At 41.0% G+C, this 26,293-nt stretch overlaps 1 protein-coding gene across 1 annotated transcript in view; it reads right to left on the bottom strand.

Moving 5' to 3' along the window:
- Positions 1 to 26,293, bottom strand: part of ptprn2 (protein tyrosine phosphatase receptor type N2) — a 1,138,884-nt gene that overhangs the window by 73,952 nt on the left and 1,038,639 nt on the right. The window contains exons 15-16 of the mRNA XM_069914734.1: positions 3,321 to 3,468; positions 924 to 997 (exon numbers count right to left, since the gene is read on the bottom strand). Of these exons, the coding sequence (XP_069770835.1) occupies positions 924 to 997; positions 3,321 to 3,468 (222 nt within the window). The remainder of the gene's footprint in view (positions 1 to 923; positions 998 to 3,320; positions 3,469 to 26,293) is intronic.

Here is a 26,293-nt window from a genome sequence, read left to right as displayed (position 1 = left end):
CTTGAGCCCTTCAGCAAGGTATGAAAAAATGTAGACAGGTGCCTGAACAAAATGGTGTGGTGAGGGAGGGACAGGGGGAGGAGCACAGTCCCAAAGGCAGGAGGTAAATGTTGACTAGGTCATGGGGAATACCTTCCCAACTCTGTGTGGAATTTTTCTTTACACTCACTTTCAATGGATGAAAGGTTATTACCTGAAATGTTTTCCATTACACACTGTGGAGAACCCTTTAGTAATATTTGCTTTTATTGGATTAATGGGGGAGGATTGGCTTAACAAGGTCAGACAGTAAGATACTCCCTCAGTCTGTGGTGGTATGTCAGGCCAAATCTCTGGAGTGGGGATTTGAACTCAGAAGCCATTGTCTTGCATGTGGATTACCTACTGTGTTACAGCTGATGACTGGGAGGTCACTGGTACAGGTATAATGGGCTAAATGATGTGAACTTTTCAGATACAGAAGTCATGGTTAGCAAAACAATATTGCAGTGCCAGCGACCTGGGTTTGAATCCGGTGCTGTCTGTAAGTAGTTTTTACGCTCTCCCTGAGTCCACGTGGGTTTCCTCCAGGCGTTACGGTTTCCTCCCACATTCCAAAGACAGATGGGGTTAGAAGTTTAATTGGTCACTCGGCTCATGAGCCAGAAGGGCCAGTTTGTTGTGCTGGCTCTCTAAATTAAATTTTAAAAAAATTTGAAAGAGATATTTCCAACCTAACCATTTAGACATTTCACAGGCAGGACAGAGACTGTGTCTGTTACGGAGCCACGAAAGTACACGACCATCAACAATGAGAGGCTAAATCTTTCTCTCAGCTCAAGAGGGAAGCTCAACATAATGACACGCGTGATAAATTTCCTTGCAAAGTACAACCCCTGTAGGCAAACAAAGCTGGCCAACATGTGCTGATGTGAGGTACTCACAATAGGACTTGCATTGATGTAATCAGAGTTCAAATGACTCAGTTCGGCTTTGAGTGTTATTCTGGAGTGATCATCTGTAGAATGAAAAAATAAGTTAACTCAGCTTTTAGGTAAAGTTTTTGCCACTAGATAAATGTCCACCTCTTTCTCATTATCCAGTTTCACTCGTTTTACTTGCTTGCTCCTCAGTGAGACATTCTTGGAGCTTAATTTTACAGGCACTGGCCCTTGTGATCCTCATTGTCAGGCTCTTTGACTGCAGTTCTGTCCAGCATATTGTCAATTAAAAACAATAATGCTTTCAAACACCTCCCTACACCCCTAGCTACCAGTATTGAGACACTGTGTGAACTTCGGTGCTCCAATAAATACTATAGATAACCTGAGTACGAAGTCATTTCTGAAGCTTCATTTTCCAAATTGTTGCTTGATTTTAATCAATTCTCATTCTCCCAAACTCCAGGGAACATGAACCCTATCTTATTCAACTTCTTCACAAAAAATCTCTTCTCATCTCAGGAACTATCTCAGTGATTGACTCAGTTGTGCCTCCAGGGTACCCATTCTGTCGCTTAACATTCAACTAGCAGGAGAGGGAGGGTGATGTACTTGTAATGATACAGAAGCAGGCCATTGCACCCATCATGTCTGTTCCAGGTCCCAGGGAAAAATCGAATTGCTCCCAACCCCTTGTCATCAGTTACCTGTATCCCTGTGCATTTTTTTTTCTTAAACATGCCTATTAACTCTCTTTGGATATACATTTTTTGCCAATCACCTATAATTTACACTGGCTGATTAACCCACCAGTATGATTTTTAGAGCTGGGAGGAAAACTAGGCACATGGTGGAAAATCACATGATCCCGGAGAAAATGTGCAAACTCTGCAGAAGCAGGCACCCGAGACCAGCATTAAACCCAGGTCAAGGAACTGTGAGGTACCAGCACCAATTTCTGTTTATGGCCCTGGATGAAGATGAGAGGGAGGTGTAGGGATGAGATCTGTACTTTCTGCGTTTAGAGTGGAAAATGCCTCATGGGGTGGGGAGGGAAAGGGGGACCAGGGAGTCTCAGAGAGAATAATCCCTGTGAAAAAGAGAAAGTGATGGGGAGAGGAAGATGTGGCTGGTGGTGGAATGGTGCTGAAGTTGGCAGAAGGGTAGAATTGACAGAGGGAATGAGTTGTCAGGAAAATTGGTGGGGCAATGTGTTTGATCGGTGGGAAAATGTAGACCTGATGTGCTAAAGCAATCTCCTACATTGGAAAGAAATACTGAAAACTGAACCAAAAAAAAATGTTAACATTAAGTAGCTTGTTTATAAATTAAAGTAAGAGGAGGATACATAAAAACCTTGCTTGAGAGTCAAGTATATTGGGAAAAAATTAAAGTGGTTGGAAGTTCTGGGTTTGTGCGGCTGTCCAGTGGACAGGTTTCCAGGAACCAGGTCTAAACAGCAAATACTCTTAACTCCACTGAATATAATTGTAATCTTCAGCTTCCACTTAAGTATCGCACTTTAAAGATTCTTGGTCAGTTGTGATTAATGAGAAGTATTTCAATTCTCAAGTTAGTGCAAATTACTTTGGAAGGATGGCGCAATGCCACAGGAACTGCTCTGCCCAAGACCACAAGAAATTGCAGAGTTGTGACTGCAGCTCAGGCCATCATACAAACCAACCTCACCTCCGACTACACTTCCCGCTGCCTGAGGAAAGCAACCAACATATTAAAGTTCCCTCACACTCTGATCACATTCTCTCCTCCTCCCACCCCTCCCCTTCCCCTCCAACCCCCCCACCCCCCTTCACTTTGGGCAGAATATATGAGTTTGAAAACACGCCCCACTAATTCCCCATGATCAGACCTTTGAAGGTGCCTCTCATTAGTAAAATGATGTTAAACTGCAGATGTAGGGCAATACACAAAAGTGCTAGAGAAACTCAGCAGGTCACACAGCATCCAAAGGAAGCAAACATTTTGAGTCTGAGCCCTTGGTCAAGGTACGAGAAAAGAGCAGGCAGGTGCTTGAATAAAAAGATGGGAAGAAGGCGAAGGGGAAGGAGCATAAGACAACAGGTATAAGAGGTCATTATGGAAGGAAAGGAGAGAAAAGAGATGAGAAGTGATGGGGAGGAGGTAAATCTAAATGGGGAGGGAAGAGTGTGGGGATCTGTCGGAAAGGAGGCAGAGAGATAGGGAAAGAGAGGGAGACAGGTAAGGGGCCTAACATAAACTGAAGCTAAGATTAATGACATCTGGTTGGACTTCTTCTGAAACACTAACGCTATTTTCCTTTTCAGCTGCTTATTGTTTTCATCACTTGCACCATTTTCTGTTTTTGTTCACATTCCCACATCGACAGTTTTGGACTTGATTTTCAAGAAGTTAACCTACATGGCACTACCACTTGAGTCCTGTTCTTCCCTTCGTTTTCCTCTCTGTCCGCAACGCTGCTGTTGTTCGGCTCTGCCTGGTAGGCGCTCAGGGCTTCCCATTCTTTCACCAAACGGTTTTGGTTCCTGAGGTGATCCTCCATGTAGGACTAAAGCACAAAAGAAAACAGACGTGACAAGTTAATGATATTCCTCCAGTTACTTCCTAAAATAATTTGGGAATGAGGGTACAGTGTGAAAGGTGTAGAAAAGATTCACAAATGTGTTACTGGAAATGGCGGGCTTTAATTACAAGGAGAGGCTGAACAGGGTGGGACCTATCTCCCTGGAGTGAGGGAGGCAAAGGAGGAAACTTATAGGACTTTAAAAAAATCATGGATTAGGTAAATAGTTATAGGATTGGAAAATTTAAAATCAGAGGGCATAGGTTTTGGGTGAGAAGGGAAAGACCTGAGAGAGAAGGCGGTGGGGAAACGGAATGAGTTCCCAGAGGAAGTGGTGGAAGCAGGGATAATTGTACTGTTCAAAAAACATTTAAACAGATACATGCAGAGGGAAGGCTGAGAGAGATGTGGGCCCAGTGTCGGCACATAGGAGTAAAACGCGGAAGTTTGCAGACGCTGTGATTGAAGTAAAAACTCAGAAGGTCAATCAGGATACTTTATATAACTATGATAAAGATACATAACCAAGGTTTCGGGCTTGATCCCTTCATCAAGATATGAGCAAGATGTATGCAGCCGCCCAAACTAAATGGTGGGGGGGGAGGGGCATGGGGCGGGGAGCAGAGTCCCATAGGCCAGAGGTAATAGGTGGATTTGAGAGGGAGGGTACACCAGCAAAAAGTGGGAGGGGTGATGGGAGGGAAGAGAGGGAGAAGAAGGAGTGAGCTGGCAGAAACTGGAGAAGTCGATGTTAATCTCATCCGGCTGAAGAGCGCTCAGACAGAATATTAAGTGTTGCTCCTCCAATTTACAGGTGGTTTGGTTTGGCAGTGCATGAGGCCATGGCATGATGTGTGGATGTGGGGCTCAGAAATGAAATGGTTGGCCACTGAGAAATCCCTGTTATTGATGTGGAAGTGCTCAGCGAAGGGATCTCCCAATCTGCTTCTCGTCTCTCCGATGTAGAAAGGGCTAGAATGGGAGCATCAGATATAGAAGATGCCTCTGCAGATGCATCAGTGAAGGGTTGCTTCACTTGGAAGGACTGCTTGGAGCCCTGAATGGTGGTGAGGGAGGAGGTGTGGCACTACCAGTCAAGGTGCCAAAGGGGCAATTGGAAGGGATGAATGGACAAGGGAGTCATAGAGGGAAAGATCCCTTAGGAAGGCAAAGAGAGAGGAGAGGGGAATGTGATAGTTCAGATTCTATCACCAATGTGTATATGTACATATGTAGTGTAGGATGACTGTGATTGGCTGAGAGTGTAGCCACACCTACTGGCAGGTCTTAAAGGATTGCTCCTAGCCAGATCAGGTCATTCTGGACTGGTCGACCTACTTGTGATATGCTCCAGTCTTTTAGTTAATAAAAGCCTTGGTTTGGATCAACAAGTCTTTGGTTCTTTCGCCGTGCACTACAGGGAAGATGTGCGGGTGGTGTGATCACGTTGAAGGTGACAGAAATCCTGGAGTTTAAGGTTAGAGCAGAAAATCACCAGTAAACACCCGTCAAAAATGTTGGGGGTTCATGTGTTTGCACACCAATTTTTCAAGAATATTAGTAATAGCATTAGAGGATTCTTGTCATCCTTGAGGATTATAACCAAGAATTATTTGAATGATAAAATATTGTGCAGATTCATGACTTTACCTTTGAATTCCTTTCAAGTTCTTGAAATGCAAATAAATTCAAGCAACTCTTGAGCATCAACCTTCTGTTGATTTACAAAGGAGAGTTAGCAGGGCAATGATCTGATTGAAAGACCTCTTCTTTCTCTTAAGCTCCATTTAGGCTCCGATAGCTCAGTGATTAGAACACTGGTCTTGTAAGCCAGGGGTCACGAGCTTGCTTGGGGCCTCATCTCTGTGAGGGGCGCTGGACAAAGTGGCAACTCTCTGTCTTCCTTAGAGTAGACAAAGTTAAAGAATTTCATGTGTGTTACCTTCTAAATGTGGTATTATGTGACAATAATGGAACCTTTACCTTTTAACCATCAGATGGCTGAGAAGGTTCTTTGACCTACTAGTAAGGGCACTCTTGCTACAATTTTGCAAGAAATCTCATTGTTCAAGAACTTTCTCACTGCACCTTGACACGAGTAACAAAAAACTTGAACATGAAAACTTAAAAAGGATAAAGAAACCTTACAGATAAATGTAATAACATGGGTTTGCAAATTATAGTGAGCTCATCTATCAGCTGACCCTTGTAACATACAAAATGTAATCATTCCTGTAATCAAATATAGAACACTGCAGCACAGTACAGTCCTTTCAGGCAACAATGTTATGCTGCTCTATGTAAACCTATTTTTCCCAACAACCTCATTTTTACAGGCCTCACACCCATAACTCTCTATTTTTCATACTTCCTAATGTAGAAAGAGGAGATGTCAATTGTGAACAGCAAGCTTTCATAAGAAATTGAAAAGTTGTGACCAGATAACTTCCTTTATTGATGCTGGTTTATTTATTCATTGGTTGATAAGGCTCCCAGAATTTGATCTTCTTTTTCATGGTAATCCGACACAACATCATGGTGGTCTTTATACAACTGTATGAATGTCAGAGATAACCCGTTGGTCTGTTAATAGAAGAACCCATCTTGGTACTTTGTGCCAAACAAACTTAAGACAGGGTGACTTTCTTCAGGGGACAACTCAAAAAACCACTACTGTACAGAGGTCTGGAGTCAGAGTGGAAATAAAAAGAATAAGAGTGAAAAGGAACTTGTGCAAGTCGATGCAATTAGTTTAATTTGGGCATCGTGGTCATTTTAGAAATGGTGGGTGCAAGTCCCTGTTCTGGTACTGCATTACTTCTTGTTCTGTAATGTACACATTACTATCTTCTCATCACCTTTTCATGAGATGCCAGCTACTTCAACACGGACTTACAGAAACAGGGCTTGCATGTATAAGGCACCTTTCATAGACTTTCATGTATCACAGTTCTTCCCAATCAATACGTTGCTGTTATAATGATAGTAAACAAAATGACTCTGTCAATTCTATGGCTCAGTGCCACACCTCATAAGAACATAAGAAATAGGAGCAGGAGAAGGCTATTTGGCCCATCAAAGCCTGCTCCACCATTGTGAAATTATGGCTGATTTGATGGTAGGCTCATCTCCACTTACCTGCCTTTTCCCCATATCCCTTAATTCCCCTACTACTGTATTCAACCTTGTCTTTAATATGTTTACTGAGATTTCCTCCAATGGGGAGCAAATTCCATGGATTCACCACCCTCTGGGAAAAGCAGTAGCTCCTCATCTCTGACCTAAATAAACAACCCTGAATCTTGAGGCTATGTTTTCTAGTTCTAGTTCCCCCCCCACCAATGGAAACAACTTCCCTATCTTCATTTTATCTATGCCTTTTATAATTTTATAGTTAGAGAGAATTGGAGGAGCAAATCTACAGAGATAGCAAATGTAAGAAGCAGAAAGTTGTGAGAGTAGGAGATTTTAACTTTCCAAATATTGACAAATATTTCCCATACTGTGAAAGGGCTGGGTGGCTTGGAGTTTGTGAAATGTGTTCAGGAAAGATTTCTAAATCAATATATAGAGGAACCCAACAAGGGAGTGTGCAGTACTTGATCTCCTATTAGGGAACAAGACAGGTCAGGAGACTGATGTATGTGTTGGTGAACATTTTGGGTCCAGTGACCATAATGTCATTAGCTTCAAGTTAATTATGGAAAAGGATAAGTTGGTTCTCATGTTGGGATTCTAAATTGGAGGAAGGCAAATTTTGTGGAAATGAGAAAGGAAGTCAGGAAGGCAAAAAGAAGACGTGAAGTTGCTTTGGCAGATAATGTGAAGGTAAATTCGAAGAGTTTCTACAAGTATATTAAGAATAAAAGGATGACTCAATCATATGAAAATGTAATGATTGGTGGAGATTTTAATTGTTGTTTAGGTACGTTATTAGATAAATCTCTGCAGACAGTGACTAAAACTAAAATTGTAAAATGAATTTTATTTATTAATGAAAGAAATGAATTTAGTTGATATTTGGAGAAGATTGAATCCTAATGAGAAGGATTATTCATTTTATTCTTTTCAATATGATTCTTATTCTAGGATAGATTTTTTTTATTATTGGCTCATTTACAGGGACGTATAACACCTGCTGAATATAAAAGAATATTATCAGATCCTTCTCTTTTGGTGATATGTGTAGGTTCTGAAAAAAGATATGACTTATAGATGGAGATTTAATTCTTCATTGCTGAGAAATGTTGAGTTTTGTAACTTTATAAGCGACCAAATCCAGCAATACCTGATTATAAATATTGATTCAGTTGATAGTAAATTTATTTTGTGGGATGATTTGAAAACATATTTAAGAGGACAAATTATTAGCTTCTCAACTAAAATTAAGAAACAATATACTAAGGAAGTTGATAAATTAGAGAAGGAGATAGAGAGATTAGAAAAAGATGTACAGAAAGATTCATCAGAGATTAAAAAGATACAATTAATAAATAAAAATTACATTATAATCCATTGCAGACATAAAACGGAGAAATTATTGCAAAGAATGAAACAAAAATATTATGAATTAGGAGAGAGAGGCCACAAAGCATTAGCATGGCAATTAAAGACAGAACAGGTTTCCAGAACAATTAATGCTATTAGAAGAGATTCTAAGACTACATACAAATCTTAAGATATAAATGAGGCTTTTAAGGAGTTTTATATGAAATTGTATACATCTGAGTCAGATAATGATGCTAAAATTGATGATTTTTTAAGCTCAACTTCAGTTACCTTTTTTTTTAATACTCACGAGCATGGTGAATTGGACTGTCCCTTTACACTTAGAGAAATTATTGATGCACTTAAATCTATGCCAAATGGGAAGTTTCCTGGTAAAGATGGATTTATGTCAGAATTTTATGAAAAATTTCAAGATTTATTAATACCTCTTTTATTGAAGAAAGCAATGCAAGTTCATTCTTTATCAGATTCATTTGCTAATGCAATTATAACAGTATTCTTAAGAAAGATAGAGATCCATTAAAAACTGGGTCTTATAGAGCAACTTCTTTATTAAACGTTGATTATAAAATTGTAGCTAAGATCTGAGCAAATAGGTTAGCGAATTATTTTCCGAAGTTAATTCATTTAGAGCAAGCTGGATTTATTAAAAATCATTATTCTGGAGACAATATTGCAAAATTAATTAATTTGATTAGTATTTCTCAGAAGAAATCCAACTTACCAATGGTCTTATCATTAGAAGCTGAAAAGCCATTTGATAGAGTGGAATGGAGTTACTTATTTAAAGTATTGGAAACATTTAAGTTTGAACCTATCTTTATTTGTTGGATTAAGTCTCTATATGAAAATCCTTCTGCCAGAATGGTGACAAATGGCCAAATATCATCACCATTCTTAATGAAGAGATCTACTGGACAAGGATGCCCTTTGTCCCCGACATTGTTTGTCCTAGCTATTGAACCTTAAGTGCAATTGATAAGAAAAGGTAGTAATATTAAGGGTATTAAAGGTTAATTTGTTTGCTGATGGTTTATTTAACAGAACCATAAAAGTCTTTAACATCATTATACGAGAGATTGAAGCAATGTGGACAGATATCAGGTTATAAGACAAATGGGGACAAAAGTGAAATGCTGTTACCTATTGGTAATTATACTCAATGTAGAAAAATTGCTCAATTCAAATGATCAGAACAAATTAAATATTTAGGAATTAAACTTAATAAGGATTTAGATTATTTATACAAGCTAAATTATAAACTCCGTGTGAGTGGAAAGAAGAAGGTTGCGAACCACTGCCCTAGAGGATCAACTATGTATGGAGCCTCACGTAATGGGGAAGATCTTAAACAGTTTTTTTGCATCACTATTTACTCAAGAAACTACATAGTGCATAAGAAAGGAAGTGAAACAAAGAGAAATGTCATGGAACGTACGGATATTAAGGAGGAGGAGGTACTTGCTGCATAAAGGTAGATAAATCCTCCAGGCCAGATATAATATTCCCTCGGACCTTGAAGGAAATTAGTGCAGACATTGTAGGCGCCCTGGCAGATATATTCTCAAAATGTCCTTAACCACAATGAATGCTAGAGTATTGGAGGGTAGCTCATGTTGTCCCATTATTTAGAAAAGATTCCAAAAAATAAACCAGGTAATTATAGGCTGGTGAGTCTGACGTCAATAGTAGGTAAATTATTGGAAGGAGTTCTGAGAGATAGGATATATAGGTATTGGACAGCCATGGGCTGAATAAGGATAGCCATGGCTGTGTGGGTGGTAGGTTGTGTTTAATGAATCTTGTAGAGTTCTTCGATGAGGTTACCAAGAAGGTAGATGAAGGAAAGGCTGTGGATGCTGTCTATATGGACTTTAGTAAGGCCTCTAACAAGGCCCCATAGGAGAGGTTAGTTCAGAAAGTTAAGAAAATAGGTATCCATGAAGTGGGTGTAAACTGGATTTAAAAATGGCTGTATGGGAGAAAACAGAGAGTAATAGTGGATAGTTGCTTCTCAGACTGGAGGCCTGCGACTAGTGTGTGCCTCAGTGATTTGTGTTGGGACCATTGTTATTTGTTGTCTCTCTCAATGATCTGACTATAATGTGGTGAAGTGGATCAGCCAGTTTGCTGATGACACAAAGATAGGAGGCGTTGTGGACAGTGAGAAAGATTTTCAAAGCTTGCAGAGGGATCTGGACCAACTCGGAGAATGACTTCAACTCATTATGTCATCAAACTACATTTAACTCTGCTTCATCTTTCCAAGAAATAGCAATACATTTACGACCAACTGTCAATGTTAGACGAATAAACGGTGTCTGAAACTTATCCAACCCCAAGTCCACTAACGGAGTAAAATAACCCAACAAAAAAATTTTTGGATCTAAAGGAAATTGAATTTTAAACAAAGTTTGAAGAAATTCCCTAATTTTAAACCAGAAAAGGATGAACTTTATCACAAAACCAAACAGAAGGTAGAAATGTTCCAACACATCATCCACACCTAAAACACAGATCTAAATTACTAAATCCATATTTTTTCAATTTTTCAGGAGTTAAATATAATTGATGCAAAAAGTTATAATTAACCATACTACATCTTACATTAATTAATTTAGTCATCCCATCACAACACATATTTTCCCAATCCACCTGACTAATCTCACAACTTAAATCATGCTCCCATTTAATCCTAGATGTATCTAACTTTTTTAACCATTGTATCTTGTAATAATGCATACATCTCTGATATAAAACCCTTATCTGAAAAATATGAAACCATAAATTCAAATTTAGTTAACTTAGAAATGTTCATTTCTCTTCCAAAATTATCTTTTACTAATGCCCTAATTTGATAATAAACAAACAGAGAATTCTCTAAATCCCTAATTTCTCTTTAAGCTGGTTAAATGATAAAAATTTACCCTCTTCAAAACAATCCTGCAATCTTTTTATTCCTTTAATCCACCAATCTTCTAAAACTCTATTATTCAATGAAAAAGGAATCAATTTATTTTGATATATTGGTGTTTGAACTGATAAACGACCTATTGATCCTATTAATAAATTATTTTTAATCCAAGACGGAACATTCTCTGAATAAAAAAGTTTCCCCTCTGCTCCCTCTTAAATCTCCCCCTTCTTACTTTAAGCCAATGCCTTTAGTTCTGGAATCATCTAGCTTTGGAAGAAGATGGTGTGAATTCACTTCATCTATGTTACTCATTATTTCGTATTCGTCTATAAGATCACCCCCCCCACTGTGCTCCGGGGAATTAAGACTAAGCCTATTCAGTTTCTCTCCATATCTGAAGGCCTCCAGTGCCAGAACATCCTGGCAGTCTTTTGCAACTTAATGACATTCTTCCTAAAGCTGAGTGTCCAGAACTGCACATCATACTCCAAGTGTGAACTCACCAATGACATACAGCTGTATGGAAACATGGAAAGAATAACATAAAAGGGATTACCACAAGTGGGTGATTGATCTTTGGCACAGATTTGGTGGGCTGAATGGCCTGTTTACCTGCTGAATAATTCTATGATTCTCTATGACTCTAAACAACAGTCCATTGGACACTGTCTCTGGAATTCATTCTTGATTACAACACACTGTTGCAGCTAGACAGGGTATTGAGTCCTGGGTGAAACACGGAAGTCTGCAGATACTGTGATTGTACTAAAAACACACAGAAATGCTGAGGAACCCAGCCGGTCTCACAGCATCCATAAAAGGCAAAGATATATGTGTATAAACATATGATATATATGTATAAAGATATAGTGTCTTGAATCTATCAACCAGTGATGAAATTCCAGGCCATTACATGTACGTTATTTCAATGGAATTCAATGGGTTACTCTTGAAAGAACTCCACATTCTTGCCCACTAACAGAAGACAATATTGTACTGAGAGGCAATTTTAAATTGTTCTGACTCACTCAACTTCTTGGTTGCCATGGATGGCAGAGTTTTGCACTGCAGTCCTGCACAAGTTCTCACAGAGCAACTCTGCAGTAGGCAGGCCCAATGCTTCACTACCAGCCAGATACGGCTCCCTCCTCTTGACACCCGCCAGATTTTATTAGCAATATTAAATCGGTAATAACAGATGTCAGCTCTGTGTAAAAGGATCATGGCAATCCAATCAAGTGCTGCTGAGGTCCTTCAGCTTCAGACACTCAGGATGCGACCACTTTAATCTGCCTAACCACAACCCATCCTCCTTCCTGACAATATAGAGCAAAAACAAATAAATCATCGTTGTCAATGCTGAGCATGAACTGATACTGAATAAAATTTTTCCAAAAAAGACAATTAGTTAGGAGAAGGTGATTCTGACGTTACAAATCTCAGCATTAGGGAAGAGTGATCAGATTCCAGCTGTAGCTTCCCCATTTTGTTTTGCTCCCATGTGATAGTGCAGAGTAGGCTTTGCAGCTATCTCCTTAATGAAAGCTGCAAGGAGACTGTAAGTGAAAAGCAGCATCGGTCTTGCAATGCTATTCCCCACTGAGAACACCTGTCAGCAAAGTCAAATCCCGGGCACATTTAACCAATATTATGATGTATTTCTGCAGGTTTCATCACGAGATCACTCATTTTTAACCTGCTCCACTTAGTTATTCAGCCTTGAATGACATTCCACAAATATTCAGCTGCCACTTTAATATTTTAATCATCCACAAACATAGGCGCTTAAAGAAATTGGAAAAAAAAATCATCGCACTTTAAAAAAAATTATTCTTCTTTCCTCATGGATTCCATAGGAATTAATTGATTCCAAGAGATTAATTGATGATTCGTGGAGACTTCAGAACAAAGGTAGAAGGTTGACCATTCTCAGGCATGTCTGTAACCTTCCAGTGAGTTCGAACAGCTTGGCTAGATCTGGTGATGGACATGGAGGGGTAGAGGGTATGCTCTTCTTACTAATGATGAAAATTAATTTGAAGTTTGGTGTGCAAAACTAGAACTACACCATAATGTTTTCAAACATTAGGCTCTTGAACCTAATCAAGGTAAACTACAACGAGTCCACCTCAAGAACTGTCTACACCAGCCAGTCTCAATGGCAGCCCAAAGGCACTTTTAAGTAAAAGCCTTGTTTTCTTTTCACCTCATGTAACATAATTTTTTAATTTGTTTTTAATGCAGTTGGTAGGAGAGAAGTACGGAAGAAACCAAAACCTGACTGCTTAATAGGGAAGGGGGCCCATAAAGTTTGATCAGAATTCTGAAGGGGCTATAGGCAAAAACACATTAATAATGGCTGGTCTACACCACTTTTTTTTTTGCACTGACTGCAACTAGGAGTATTTATTTATTCATCCTTTAATTTTTATTATCTCCTTTTCTGCCTTGGCATATTGTGGTAATTTAATTATAATATTGTAATTGGTTTAGCAAGTAAGAATTTCAGTGCATTTGTACATTGTACTCATGTAAATGACAATAAAGTCTCATCTTCATCTTCATCAATTTTGATGTCTAATTTTTGTATATTCTCCATCCCCAACTACAGGTATCTTCTCCAGCTTTAAACCTTCTTCCTCCTCCTGGACACCTCATTCTGGACCTGCCTGCTCTGGATTTTTATATTTCCACCTGGCACCGTGACATCAACCATATCGACTTCACTACTTCCCTCACTCACTCTAATTTCATCCCTCACTCACTCTAATTTCATCCACTTGAATGCCTGGCCCTCCATTCCCTCCACATGAATCTGAAACTCACCATCAAACCTCCAGACAAGGGTGTCTGGTGCACTAACCTTTATCTGACCAAAGCCAGACGACAACTCCTCCATTACCCGCACATCTGCCCTCTGCCCCCACACACAAAGGCAGATTCCTCTTGTTCTCACCTACCACCCCACTAGCCTCTGCATCTAACACATCCTCCTCCACTATTTCCACCACCTACTATGTGATCCCATCATTAGACACATATTCTCCTCTCCTGGTTCTGCAGGGACGCCTCTTCCATGACTCCCATGTTCATTCCTCCCTCTCCACCAATTATCCTCTTGGGATCTACCCCTATGACCACAGGAGATGCTCTTCTTGCGCCCACACCTCCTCCCTCACCACCATTCGGGACCCCAAACTATCCTTCCAAGTGAAGCAACATTTCACTTGTGAATCTGCAGGGATCATCTACTGAATCCAGTGCTCCTGTTGTGGCCTCCTCCACACTGGAGAGACTGGACACAGACTGGAAGATTACTTTGTTGAGCACCTCGGCTCTGTCCACCACAATAGCATGGATCTCCCAGTGGCCACCCATTTCAATTCCCCATCTCATTCCCTTGCTGACATGTCTATCCAAGGACTCATGCACTGCCTGTCTAAGACCACCCGCAAATTGGAGGAACAACACCTCATCTTCCAACTGGATATCCTCCAACTGGAAGACATTAATATCAACTTCTCTGGCTTTCATTAAACCCCTCTCCCCCCACTTATTCCCCTGTTGCCTTCCCCCAGCTCTGTCTCTCTCCCTTTCCCTGTCTCCTTGCACACAAACATGATAAATTCTTACTCGTCCCTTATCATATCCAATTAACACCTTTTATTGGTCTGGATTCCTCCCCCAGCCAGCATTATCTGAATTCTGAGACTTTCTAAGATTTTCTGCTTCTAGCTCATTCTTTTTATTCTCTGTGTTACAGAGTTCTGTGTTGTGTGGTTTTATGTTAAAAAGTGACAGTTTGTCTTAGAGAGCCAAGGTGAAAGTGGGCTGCTGAGAGAGTGGGAGATGGACTGAGCATGTGCAGAAAATGATCTAAATAATTTCTGGACTTGAACGATAAACCACCACTGGGTGGTGCTGTGGAGGGGAAAAAGGCCCAGAGCACAAGTCATGGTCTGGAGGACAGTTTAGAATGTTGGGATTTCAAAAGGAATGAACATTCTGAAGGCAGCCAGAAGGATCCGGACAAAGCCAGTTGTTCCTCTCTCTGCAAGCAACACAAGACAACTTCGAATTTTGTGCTCTCTCTCTCTCTCTCTCTCTCAAAGATCTTTTGGCTTCAGTTTCCCAAACAAATTGAATTTTGTTTATGATCTTTGTTTTGGTTGAGATTGAAGTTTTGTGAGTCTTGTGTGTTTTGTGTTTCAGTTTTTCTGTGGGCTGGTTAGAAATATAACTTAGACTTTAATTTCATATGTTATATTTAGGCTGGGGAATTTATTAATTTTACACTGTTATAGAGATTTGCATAGTAACCAGTGAGTATTGTTATAAAAGGGGGATTTTGAATTAAAGTTTGAAGGGGAAGTTTTTATTAATAAGGTAATTGTTCATCTTTACCCCTGTGTGATATGCCTTCTTTGTGGTTGCTGGTCTGATCTTGTAACACTTGAAAAAGTTTCCAGGCCCAAAACTTCGGCAATATATCTTTGCTTTTTTTGGACGCTGAAAAGACTGGCTGAGTTCCTTCGGCATTTCTGTGTTTTTACTACAATCAGAGCATCTTTAGACTTTCACGTTTCACTCGCTATTATTTTATTAGACCAATTACTGAGAATTTTAGCCATCAATGGGGATGTTCTTTTGTTAAGTCCATTCTATTGTTTGCCAATGCAAGCAGCAACAGTATGTTGGTGATGGGTGTACAATGTTTCTCTTTGAGAGAGAAGCAGGACAACGCAATAATGTAAAACAAGAAGTGCCCCATATTCTCCAAATAGAAGTGGGCATATGGAATAAGTTGCTCCCCCTTGCTTCATAAATGGAATTAAGGGAGTTTCTATGGGTTTTCTACTTTTTAAAGGGGAATCAGGGTAATGTATGTAGCTATAAAAGTACCTTTAATAACTGAGTGTACCCTTTGGAATCTTTGATTAGCTTTATTTACGTAAGTGAGTCTACAAAAGCTTACTAGTGGCTTTATAATACTGCTGTCCCATTCAGTAAATCACAGATATCATCAACTCGCCTGCACCTTGGACCTGCACCTGAAAAGATGACTTCAAAATTGGCAAGTTCAAAGTGAATTTATGCCAATCTTGAACAATTTTACGGCAACAATTTAAAGCTGCTATTGGTATAGATCAGGGGTGGGCAACCTTTAAATTTTTAATTTAGACATACAGCACAGTCTCAGGCCATTTCAGCCCATGAGTCCGTGCCACCCATTTCACCTACACCCCCGAAACGTACCCGTGTGCAGTATGTCTAAATTAAAAATTAAAAGGTTACCCACCCCTGGTATAAATGGATCAAACTGTAAAAAAATGCATTATTATAAAGCAATAGCAAGAAGAACATATTAACAAGGAAAGGACTAACATGTGAAACAGCACCTCCAAAGACAACAGAAAAAAAAAATTAGGATTGAAAACAATGGGCTCTGGGATGAAATTATGAAACAACAAAGAGTTAACAGAGGAAGGATAGGAAGTGGAAGCAATGAATGGGAAGCTGAAGAGAGCACTGAGGGGGCAGCAGCAAGTAAGATGGAGGAGAGAGTGAAAAGTAAATATGGAGGGAGTAATAAGAAAATTGAAGAACACTATTAACTAAGGATAGGTCATGAAGTCACACAAATTGGCTTCTTGGACCAGGTCCCTGCCTACACTTATCCTATTTGTCCATTCCATGTACATATCTTTCTATGCCTTGTCTACTTAATTACCTGCCCAAATATCTCCAAATGTAGTTAAATTGAATTTAAATTAAAAATGTAAAATTATTAAATTTAAATTTAACAGGCCATTTCGGCCCATGAGCCCATGCTTCCCAATTTATACCCAATTAACCTACGAACAGTGACATTTCTAATGATCATCATTCATCCAAATGTTATCATTCCTATTCTCTATCCACAGATGTTGCCTGACCTGTGTAGTTTCAAATTTCCAGCATGGCAGTGTTTTGATTTTATTTTGAATTCCCTCGTCTGCTTCTTCCTGAAGTCTGTTATCAACCTCATGAGAATCTACCATGTATCCAAAAGTATGCCAAGTATGGGGGAAAAAATAGTGTGAATCAGACAACCTCACTGCACTGGATAAATAGATGCTAAGAACCGTAGAACACTACAGTGCAGAAGCAGGCCCTTTGGCCCCTTCAGTCCATGCCAAACTATTTATTCTGCTTAGTCCCATTCACCTGCACCCAGACTATAGCTCTCCATATCTCGCCCATACATGTACCCAGGCAAATTTCTCTCAAATTCAGAAATCAAAGTCGGATTCATCATTTCCACTGGCAGCTCGTTCCATGCTCTCACCAGCCTCTGAGTGAAGAAATTCTTCCAGATGTTCCCTTTAAATATTTCACCTTTTATTCTTAAGCCAAGTCCTCTCATTCCTGTCTCACCCAATCTCATGGAAAAAGCCTGCTTCCATTTCCCCTTTCTATAACCTTTATAATTTTATATACCTCTATTAAATCTCCTCTTATTCTCCGTTGCTAGGGAATAAATTCTTAATCAATTCAACAGTAACTCAGCTCCTCATGTCCCGGACATCCTTGTACATTTTCTCTGCACTCTTTCAATCTTATTGTTATCTTTTCTGTAGGTAGGTGATCAAAACTGCATACAATACAGGTATTCCCCAACTTATGACCATAATTGGGACTGAAGGGTCGGTCGTACCTCGAAATAAGTCAGAATTTTGCCCGCGCATGTGGAGTACCAAAGTCTTAAAGCAAACTTTATAATCAAATATTTTCTTCACTGAAAATTGGATAACAACTTAAAGCCCTGAATTTGTCGATTAACCTTGGAGAATCTTTCCAAATTCTGGTCCATGCTTATCTTGTTAGTTAGCAGCCTGGGGTCTGTAGACTAGACCCAGCCATCTTGATTCCTGAGCACATGCGCGGGTCTTCGCTTGGTCATGTGTGGTGAGTTCACATATTGGAGTTCAGTTGGTGCATGTGCGAGAGTTAACTGCCCTAACGATATTGAATTTGTGCCATCAAATTTTGTGCATGCGCCAGCTGAACTCCAATATGCAAGCCCACTGAGCATGCACCAACCGAAGACTCACCCATGTGCACAGGAATCAAGATGGCTGCGCCAAGCCTATGGACCCCGGGATGCTGACTAACAAAGTAAGTATGCACATTTTGGCTCTTACATGTCCTGTATCCCTGTTATAGTTTGTCAAGTACAACATAATCCATGTAAATTTTTATATTGTTTATTTTTTAAAAATTTCGTTCGTATGTGCGTATGGACTTAAGTCACATAGGTTGTATGTCGGGAGTACCTGTACCACAAATTTGGCCTCACCAATGTCCTATAAAACATCACCATAATATCCAAATCCTGTACTCAATACATTGTGCTTTAAAGCACAATTCTTTAAAGATTGTCAAAAGCTCTCTTTACAACCTTGTCTACCTATGATGCCCCTTCCAAGAATTATGAATCTGTATTTCCAGATCCCTCTGTTCTACCGCACTCCACAGTGCCCTACCATTAACCATGTAAGTCGTCCCAAAGTGCAATATTTCACACTTGAATGCATAAAATTCCATCTGCCATTTTGTAGCCCATTTTCCAGCTGTTCCAGATCCTGCTTCAAGATTTGAAAGCCTTCCTTGATGACCACAACACCACAAATCTTTATGACATCTGGAAAATTGTTGATCCAATTTACCATATAATTATCCATGCATAGATGGTTACTCTAATCTTCAATGGACTAATTTTGTCATTTGCTGTCCTTTTCCTCTTAAGATATCAATCGAAGCCCTTAAAATTTTCCCTCACCTTGACTACAGAGTTACCTCATATCTTCTTTTTGCCCTCCCTATTTCCTTCTTAAATGTTTTCTCGCATTTATTATAATCTTCAATTGTTCCTTGCTGCCTGAACCCATCGCATACCTTCTTCTTAACCAGGGCCTCAATCTCTCTTGAAAACCAAGGTTCCCTAAACTTTAATTCTGACAGGAACATACAAACTCTGTGCTCTCAAAGAATCACATTTGAAGACCTCCCACTTTCCAAGGACACCTTTGCCAGAAAACAACCTGTCCCAATCCATACTTGCCAGCTCCCTTTCTGACATCGCCAAAATTGGACTTTCTACGATTCAGAATATCAACCCAATGACCAGATCTATCCTTTTCTATAATTATCTTGAAATTAATGGCATTAATTCCCTTACATACTCCGTTGCCTGCCTTTTCTCATTTCCTAATAGGAATCCAGTATTGCTTTCTCTCCGTATACTGATTTCAGCTAAGAATCTGGATGCCACATTGGAAAGGAAATGTTCTGAAAAATATTCCTGAAATTCACAAATATTACTTACAAGTCACGCAAATCAGTTGACAGCTGGCGTGCCTCAGAAAATCATTCTTTATTTATATTGTTCTATTTTGTTAAGTTCTATGTTCTTATTAGGTGTTGTCAGGAATGTAAAATCTCAATATTTTCTTCCATTTCCAATTCATATGAGTCAGAAAGGGATAACTCAACCTTATAATTTAATATGCAAGCCTTTTCTATTTTAACATTATTCAAATGACAATACAGGTGCAAATGAAATCATTTATTACTGCACAAGAAAATATTTCCTCTTTTTGTGCAATGAAAACAAGGCACACTTAGCCTTGAATTTCCTGGAAAATGTGCTGTAACAATGTCACATATGGGTTATAAATCTCTCTTCAGGAGTAAAGTGAAGAGGAAATGTGGCATGTGCATTAAATTACATTTCTCCATAGCGTTCTAGGATATTTAGGTCCTTTCACTACAAACCATTGTGTCTCTGTCATTTTTCAAATAAGACACGTGAATGAATTTTCTGGATTCATGCATACACTGAGGAATGTGGCCTCAGATATGACAGAAATCAGTAGCCGTTATCAGGTGGCCAGAATACCTGACTGCAAAGCCGCCTATTCTACCCCAATGCAGCTGTTGGGTGGCCACCTGAAAGTGGAGAACCCGGCCAGGAGGGAACACTTACTTAACCCTCCTCCTGTAGGTACATTCTCCAGCTCAGGGAATGCCCCGTTACACCTGAAGGCAGCTGTGGGACTAAGGCCACAGTCCAAGGGAGCTGGCGTTTGCTTGGTCGTGGTGACAGAAAGGTGTCTTCTCCGCGGCCACCTGAACGACCCAGCTGCACTCCCCCAGCCATGACTACCAGCGCATTATCTGTGTCCGAGCACCTGAAAGCGGCTAGTGTCATCATGTCAGCAATTTAATTTATGATTCAGATTTGATTCTCTTGCTATCAACTATCCCTATTCCCTACAGATACTGCTCGACCTGCAGTTTATTTCAAAATCTTGCATCCCCAGAATCTGGGCCTGAGATGGCAGCGCCTATGATTGTCAGCAGCCACAAGGGGTTGCAGACTCTGGTGAAGCAGAGGACTGACCCAGGGCATCAAAAAAAACGGGAAGATCACCCTGTTTGAGAAGGGGAGGTAGAGGAGATTACTCGCAGGGTAGTGAGCACGGCAGCAAACCAGTGAGAGGCTCTGAGGTGGAAGGACACGCAGGCGATGGGGCTGTTGAGGACCCGAGGTGAGGAACCCATGCCAACTGTTGGCTGCCTGCAACTGGAGTTAAGGGACTCACACCAGGCTGCAGACTGTTGGAGAGTGGCTTGAGACTGGCTGAAGGGGTATCAGGCATCAGAACTGGGATGGAAGAGAATGCTGAGAATGTTGGAGGCTTCCTGATTACGTCAGATGTTTAGATCTGGAGTTCGGGTTGTCGATGGTATGGACTGAAGACTGTGTGGCTGCGGAGGCTGCAAGTGTGCAGGAAGCAAATCCATGGTCATTCAGTGACTCTGGGGGACTCTCTTCTACTTCTCCCTCTCTCTCTAACTATGTGGGGCACTGGGCAATTTCTGCTGAAAGCAAATCTTTGTCTTCCTTACGGTAGACTAAAGGAATTTTTTTTTATATGGCCGTAAAATAGATCTAGAAATCTTGAAACAGTTTTATTCAGTCACTTGGTCTGTTTCTGTCCTTCTGCAACCTTTTTCCTGTGGTTCCTGGACTCAAACCAGACTGTGGGCTGCTGGAGACAGGCTCATAAACCATATAACCATATAACAATTACAGCACAGAGACAGGCCAGTTTGGCCCTTCTAGTCCATGCAAAACACCTTCTCCCACCTAATCTCAATGACCCACACCCATCCCATAACTTTCCATACCTTTCTCATCCATATACCTATCCAACTTTTCCTTAAATATTAAAATCAAGCCCGCATCTACCACTTTGGCTGGACACTCATTCCACACTCCCACCACCCTCTTAGTGAAGAAATCCCCCCCCCTCACGTTTCCCCACTACTTTCCCCCTTCAATCTCGATCCACGTCCTCTTGTTTGAATTTCCCCCACTCTCAGTGGAAAAAAGCCTATCCACATTTACTCTATCTTTCCCCCTCATAATTTTAAATACCTCTGTCAAATCACCCCTCAGTCTTCTACACTCCAGGGAGTAAAGTCCTAGCCTGTTTATCAAACCCTGGCAACATTCTTGTAAATCTTCTCTGTGCTCTCTCCATTTCGTTGATGTCCTTCCTATAACTTGGCAACCAAAACTGCACACAATATTCCATATTTGGCATTATCAATGCCGTATTTAACAACTTCTCAATTCCTGTACTTATTTCTCTGATTTATGAAATCCAAAATACTGAAAGCTTTCTTCTCCACCCTATCTACAAATGACCCCACTTTCTGGGAATTATGTACCAGAATTCCTAAATCCTGTTGTTTTACTGGACTCCTCAATTGTTTACCCTTTAACGTGTATTACCTTTGCTAATTAGTCCAACCAAAATGTAGCTCCTCACACTTCTCAGTATTAAACTCCATCGCCATCTTTCAGCCCACTCTTCTTACTGCAAACTTTGAAAACTTTCCTCGCTGTCCACCACACCACCAACCTTAGTAATTATCACTAATGGTAAGTAAAATCGAAAGTAAAAATTCTGGAGGAACTCAGCAGGTCTCGCACAGCACCTATAGAAGATAAAGATATCTCACTGACATTTCGGGCCTGAGCCTTTCTTCAAGGTTTGTGGAAACCTGGTATCAGGACTGGAATTTGTGAGGGTGCAGATAATGAGCAGGGCTCTAGAAGGGCCTCTGTCATGGACAATTTCCTGATCGATTCAGAGTTTCAGAATCAGGAGCTCATGCTCACTTCTGGAAGGGACAAGAGGTTACAGGAGCGCTGGAGGCAGATCCACAGCCTCTCGGTGTTTCTGAAGGGACTCTCTATTGCTTCTCTTTCTCTTATTGCTGGGGCGAATCCTCTTTGAGTCTTTATGGCAAACAAAAATGAACAAATTTTGTGTGTTTATGTACATGACAATAAATGACTCATATCTATTCTGCCTCCAATAAAATGCACACATAATACAGTTTCAATTGCTTAACTTATTGAAAGATTTTACGAAGTCATGGAGGCCTGGTGCAGACTGGGAGGGATACCACTTTTTATGCTTTTGCTTGCCAGTGAACAGACCTTGAATTCCACTCTATCACTATAACCAAACCTCTGATCAATTGCATTGCAGCTGTCAAATGCAGCTTTGAGAGACAGCCTCTTGAAGTGAGATAAACATGTTATAAGCGGCACTCATCCAACTGCTATTTAAAGATTGGGCACTCTAATGAAGAAAGAAGTGAGGGGAAGTGCTCCAAGGGCACAGCGGGTCTTGGATAGGCCAGTGAGAACCTGCAGAACACATGCCCTTTATATATGGGAGTCCCAGCACTTTGCAGAGGGCTGCAATGGTAGGAAATCCTAGGTTTGCTTTGTCCTCAGTGGGCTGAAGAAAATGATCAAGTCTTATCCCCTGGGGTTCGTGACTAGGGTGGCTCTTTTTAAAGCAACTTTGAGCATCATTCATCACCATCTGCCTGAACCTGTGGCTGGGAAGTTAAGACCAACTGTGACCTTGACCTCCATGGGCATATTAGTCCGAGCACAAGTAAGTGCAGCATCGGTAAATCCTGAACTGTATGGGCAACGTGGTTAGCATAGCGGATAGCACAATGCCAGTGACCCGGGTTCAAATCTGGCGCTGTTGGTAAGGAGCTTGTACGTTTCTTCAGGGTGCTCTGGTTTTCCCCCACCCTTCAAAATGTACGGGGCTTGTAAGTCAATTAGGTGTAATTGGGCAGCTTGGGCATGTGGGCTGGAAGGGCATGTCACCATGCTGTAGGTCTAAATTTAAAAATAATGGTCTCTACGGGAATTCAACTGTGAGCAGGAGAATCTGTACATTCTAGGTGCATAAAAACAAGAAACATGAAACCTTTTGAACATCCTGCTTGGCTATCTGTGTGGTTCTGATCATTGTTGCCCATCACCACATAGTCTTATCAAGAGAAATGTTAGGTGCAGATAAAGCACCTTGGAAGTCATGTCAAAATCAATGAAGAATGAAGAATGCAAGGAAGGCTCAATGTTGAGTGTGAACTAAGGGGAGCGTAAGCAGCAAGGCTACAGAATGCTGGAGAGAAGCCGAACAGAGAACACAGTGTGCGTGTTGGCCTGTCAAATAGCATTTATTTGAAAGAGATATGGTTATTAAAAGCTGGTGTTCCATGAAAAACTGTCCCGTTTCAAACCAAAATCACCCTGGAGATGAATATTCAATATTGCATGACCGGTGACATCTTTAGGGAGTTTGAAGTCAGGTCTCATCTATTCTGTTCCAGGTTCCTACAGCCCTGAACTACCTGATCATTCAAAAATTTAGCTACCTCCTCTTGAACCATCCCCAATAGTTTAGCCTTCATAATTCAAAGTATTATAATGTAATACCTAATGAAAACAGGTCCTTAAACACATCTTGACCAGGCCGACTAAAGTGTCTACCTAAGCTGTTCTCAACCATTTGCATTTTGCCTATATGGATTCAAACCTTTCCTCTTCATGTACTTGACTATCTTTCTAAGATGACTTCACAAGAGGCTGCAGCGGTCACTTTGGATCCTCACAACCGTGAAATCCCCTACCTGCTAGGTTGTACTCATCAAAATACAATACATTCAAGTTAGCGGATTTGTGCATTTTAATCCTACTGAAGCAGGGAATGCAGGCTGGTGTAAACCATGGAGCAGACCATGGGAGACACGTGGGAGGACATTGGAAGCACTGCTGGAGAAGGTAGAAGCATGGAAAAGGGGCCGGCATCGGGGTTAGACCCCTTCAGACCTGCGCTCCTGACCATCTTACATTCCAAATGGAAATGGATTACCTGAGGCTGCATCTCAACCAGAGAGAACTGCAGGGCTGCTGTGCTCTGGTGATGACAGAAACGTGGCTCCAGTACACCATTCCAGACTCAGCAATACAGCTGGATGACGCTGTTGCTTCTGGTAAGACTCAAGGAGGAGGACTGTAAATTTACAACAATGAAAACTGGTGCACACCTCTCTGTTATGAAGACCTTCTGCTCAGTAGAGATACAGTATCTCCTGGTGAAATGCAGGCCTTTCTACCTGCACAGGGAATTATCAGTCCTGCTGATTGCCATAGTCTATATTCCACCTTCGGCTAATGAGGGCAAAGCAATGAAAGAGCTTTATGGTGCCATTTGTGCTCAGACTTCCCACTCTGTCAGTACCATGATTGTTGCTGGTAACTTCAATCACGCCATCCTGAAAATGGGCTCACCACGGTGTCAACGGTATGTGAACTTTACCATCAGAGAACACCCTGGATCGGATGTACACCAATGACGCTGGTGCGTACAAGGCTGCATCTCGCCCCCACTGTGACTCAGGTTATATATCCATCCTGTTAATCTCTTGTACAGACCGCTGGCAAAGCAAACTAGTTCAGTTCACAGAGAGATCAGGACATGGCCAGGGAGGGTCCACAGCAGCGCTGCAAGACTGCTTTGAAACCATAGACTGGAGCAGTTTCAGGGAGGTGGCCATTTACAATGGTCATGTAAGCATAAAGGAGTACACGAGCTTAGTGACTGGCTACATCAGCAAGTGCATTGAGGATGTCACCAAGGTCAAATGCTTCACAACCAGGGATAACTAGAAACCATGGTTTGATACAGAGGTCCGGGCCCTTTTCAGAGCTTGTGATGCTGCCTTCAGGACAGAGGCTGGTGAAGAAGCTGTCTTCGCTGCGACTCAACACGCATCCCTGTAACTGATCCTGGACTGCAGACCACAGTCCGTCCAGGTCAGTAACTGAAGGTCAAGCACCGTCACGCTGAGCATTGGCACACCTCAGGGTTGTGTGCTCAGCCCACTCCTGTTCATGCTACTGATCCATGACTGCATTATCAGATCCAGCTCCATCAATGTCATCAAATTTGCAGATGACACAACAGTAGTTGGCCTCGTCAGCAACAACGATGAGTCAGAACTGAAGAGAAGAGGTGGCAAATCTCATGAAATGGTGCAAAATTAACAACTTGAGTCTCAATGTGGACAAGATGAAGGAGATGATAATGGACTTCAGGAGGACCTCCACTACTCATCAACAACTCTATAGTCAAGAGAGTGGAGAGCACCAAGTTACTTGGAGTTCACTGAACTAATAATCTATCGTGGACATTCAACATCTTCTCACTTGTCAGGAAGGCACAACAGCGAATGTACTTCCTGAGAAGGCTGAAGCGGGTAAGGCTACCAGCCAAAATCATGTCAACCTTCTACAGGAGCTCTATTGAGAAGATCCTGGCCAGCTGCATCACAGTGTGATATGGTGGCTACAGAGAAATAGATCGGAGGTCAATCCACAGGACCATAAGAGTGGCAAAGTGGATCAATGGAGTCTCCCTCCCCAGCATCTACACAATCTACTGGGATCATTTGTCTGAAGAAGATGCATAAAATCATTCGGGCCACTTCCACCCTGCACACAGCATCTTTCAACAGCTCCCATTGGGGAAGAGATACAGGCGTATCAGTGTCAGTACCACCAGGCTGAGGAACAGCCTCTTCCCTCGGGCAGAGAGAATGCTGAACAACCAAATGAACAGCTCACACTAACCATCCAAAACAATCATACGTACAAAACAATACTTATTTCTTTATTTGTACAGATGGAATACTTGTCCTGTGTGTGTATTGTTTGTCTGTATGTATGTTATGTCTGGTTTTGCACCGAGGACCAGAGAACACTGTTTTGTCTGGTTGTACCTGTACAATCAGATGACAATAAACTTGACTTGACAAAGTTTCTTTCAAATGTTGTAATTAGACCTGCTTCCAAAACTTCCTCTTACAATTTGATTCATATATCCCCACCCTTGGTGTATGAAAAACATGCACCTAAGGTCCCCACTGTTTCACTCTAAACCTATGCTCTCC

Source organism: Narcine bancroftii, chromosome 1, assembly GCF_036971445.1.
Source record: "Narcine bancroftii isolate sNarBan1 chromosome 1, sNarBan1.hap1, whole genome shotgun sequence".
Classification (NCBI taxonomy): Eukaryota; Metazoa; Chordata; class Chondrichthyes; order Torpediniformes; family Narcinidae; genus Narcine; species Narcine bancroftii.
The sequence above is the reverse complement of the archived record's forward strand: the minus strand, read 5'-3'. Positions and strand labels throughout refer to the sequence as shown.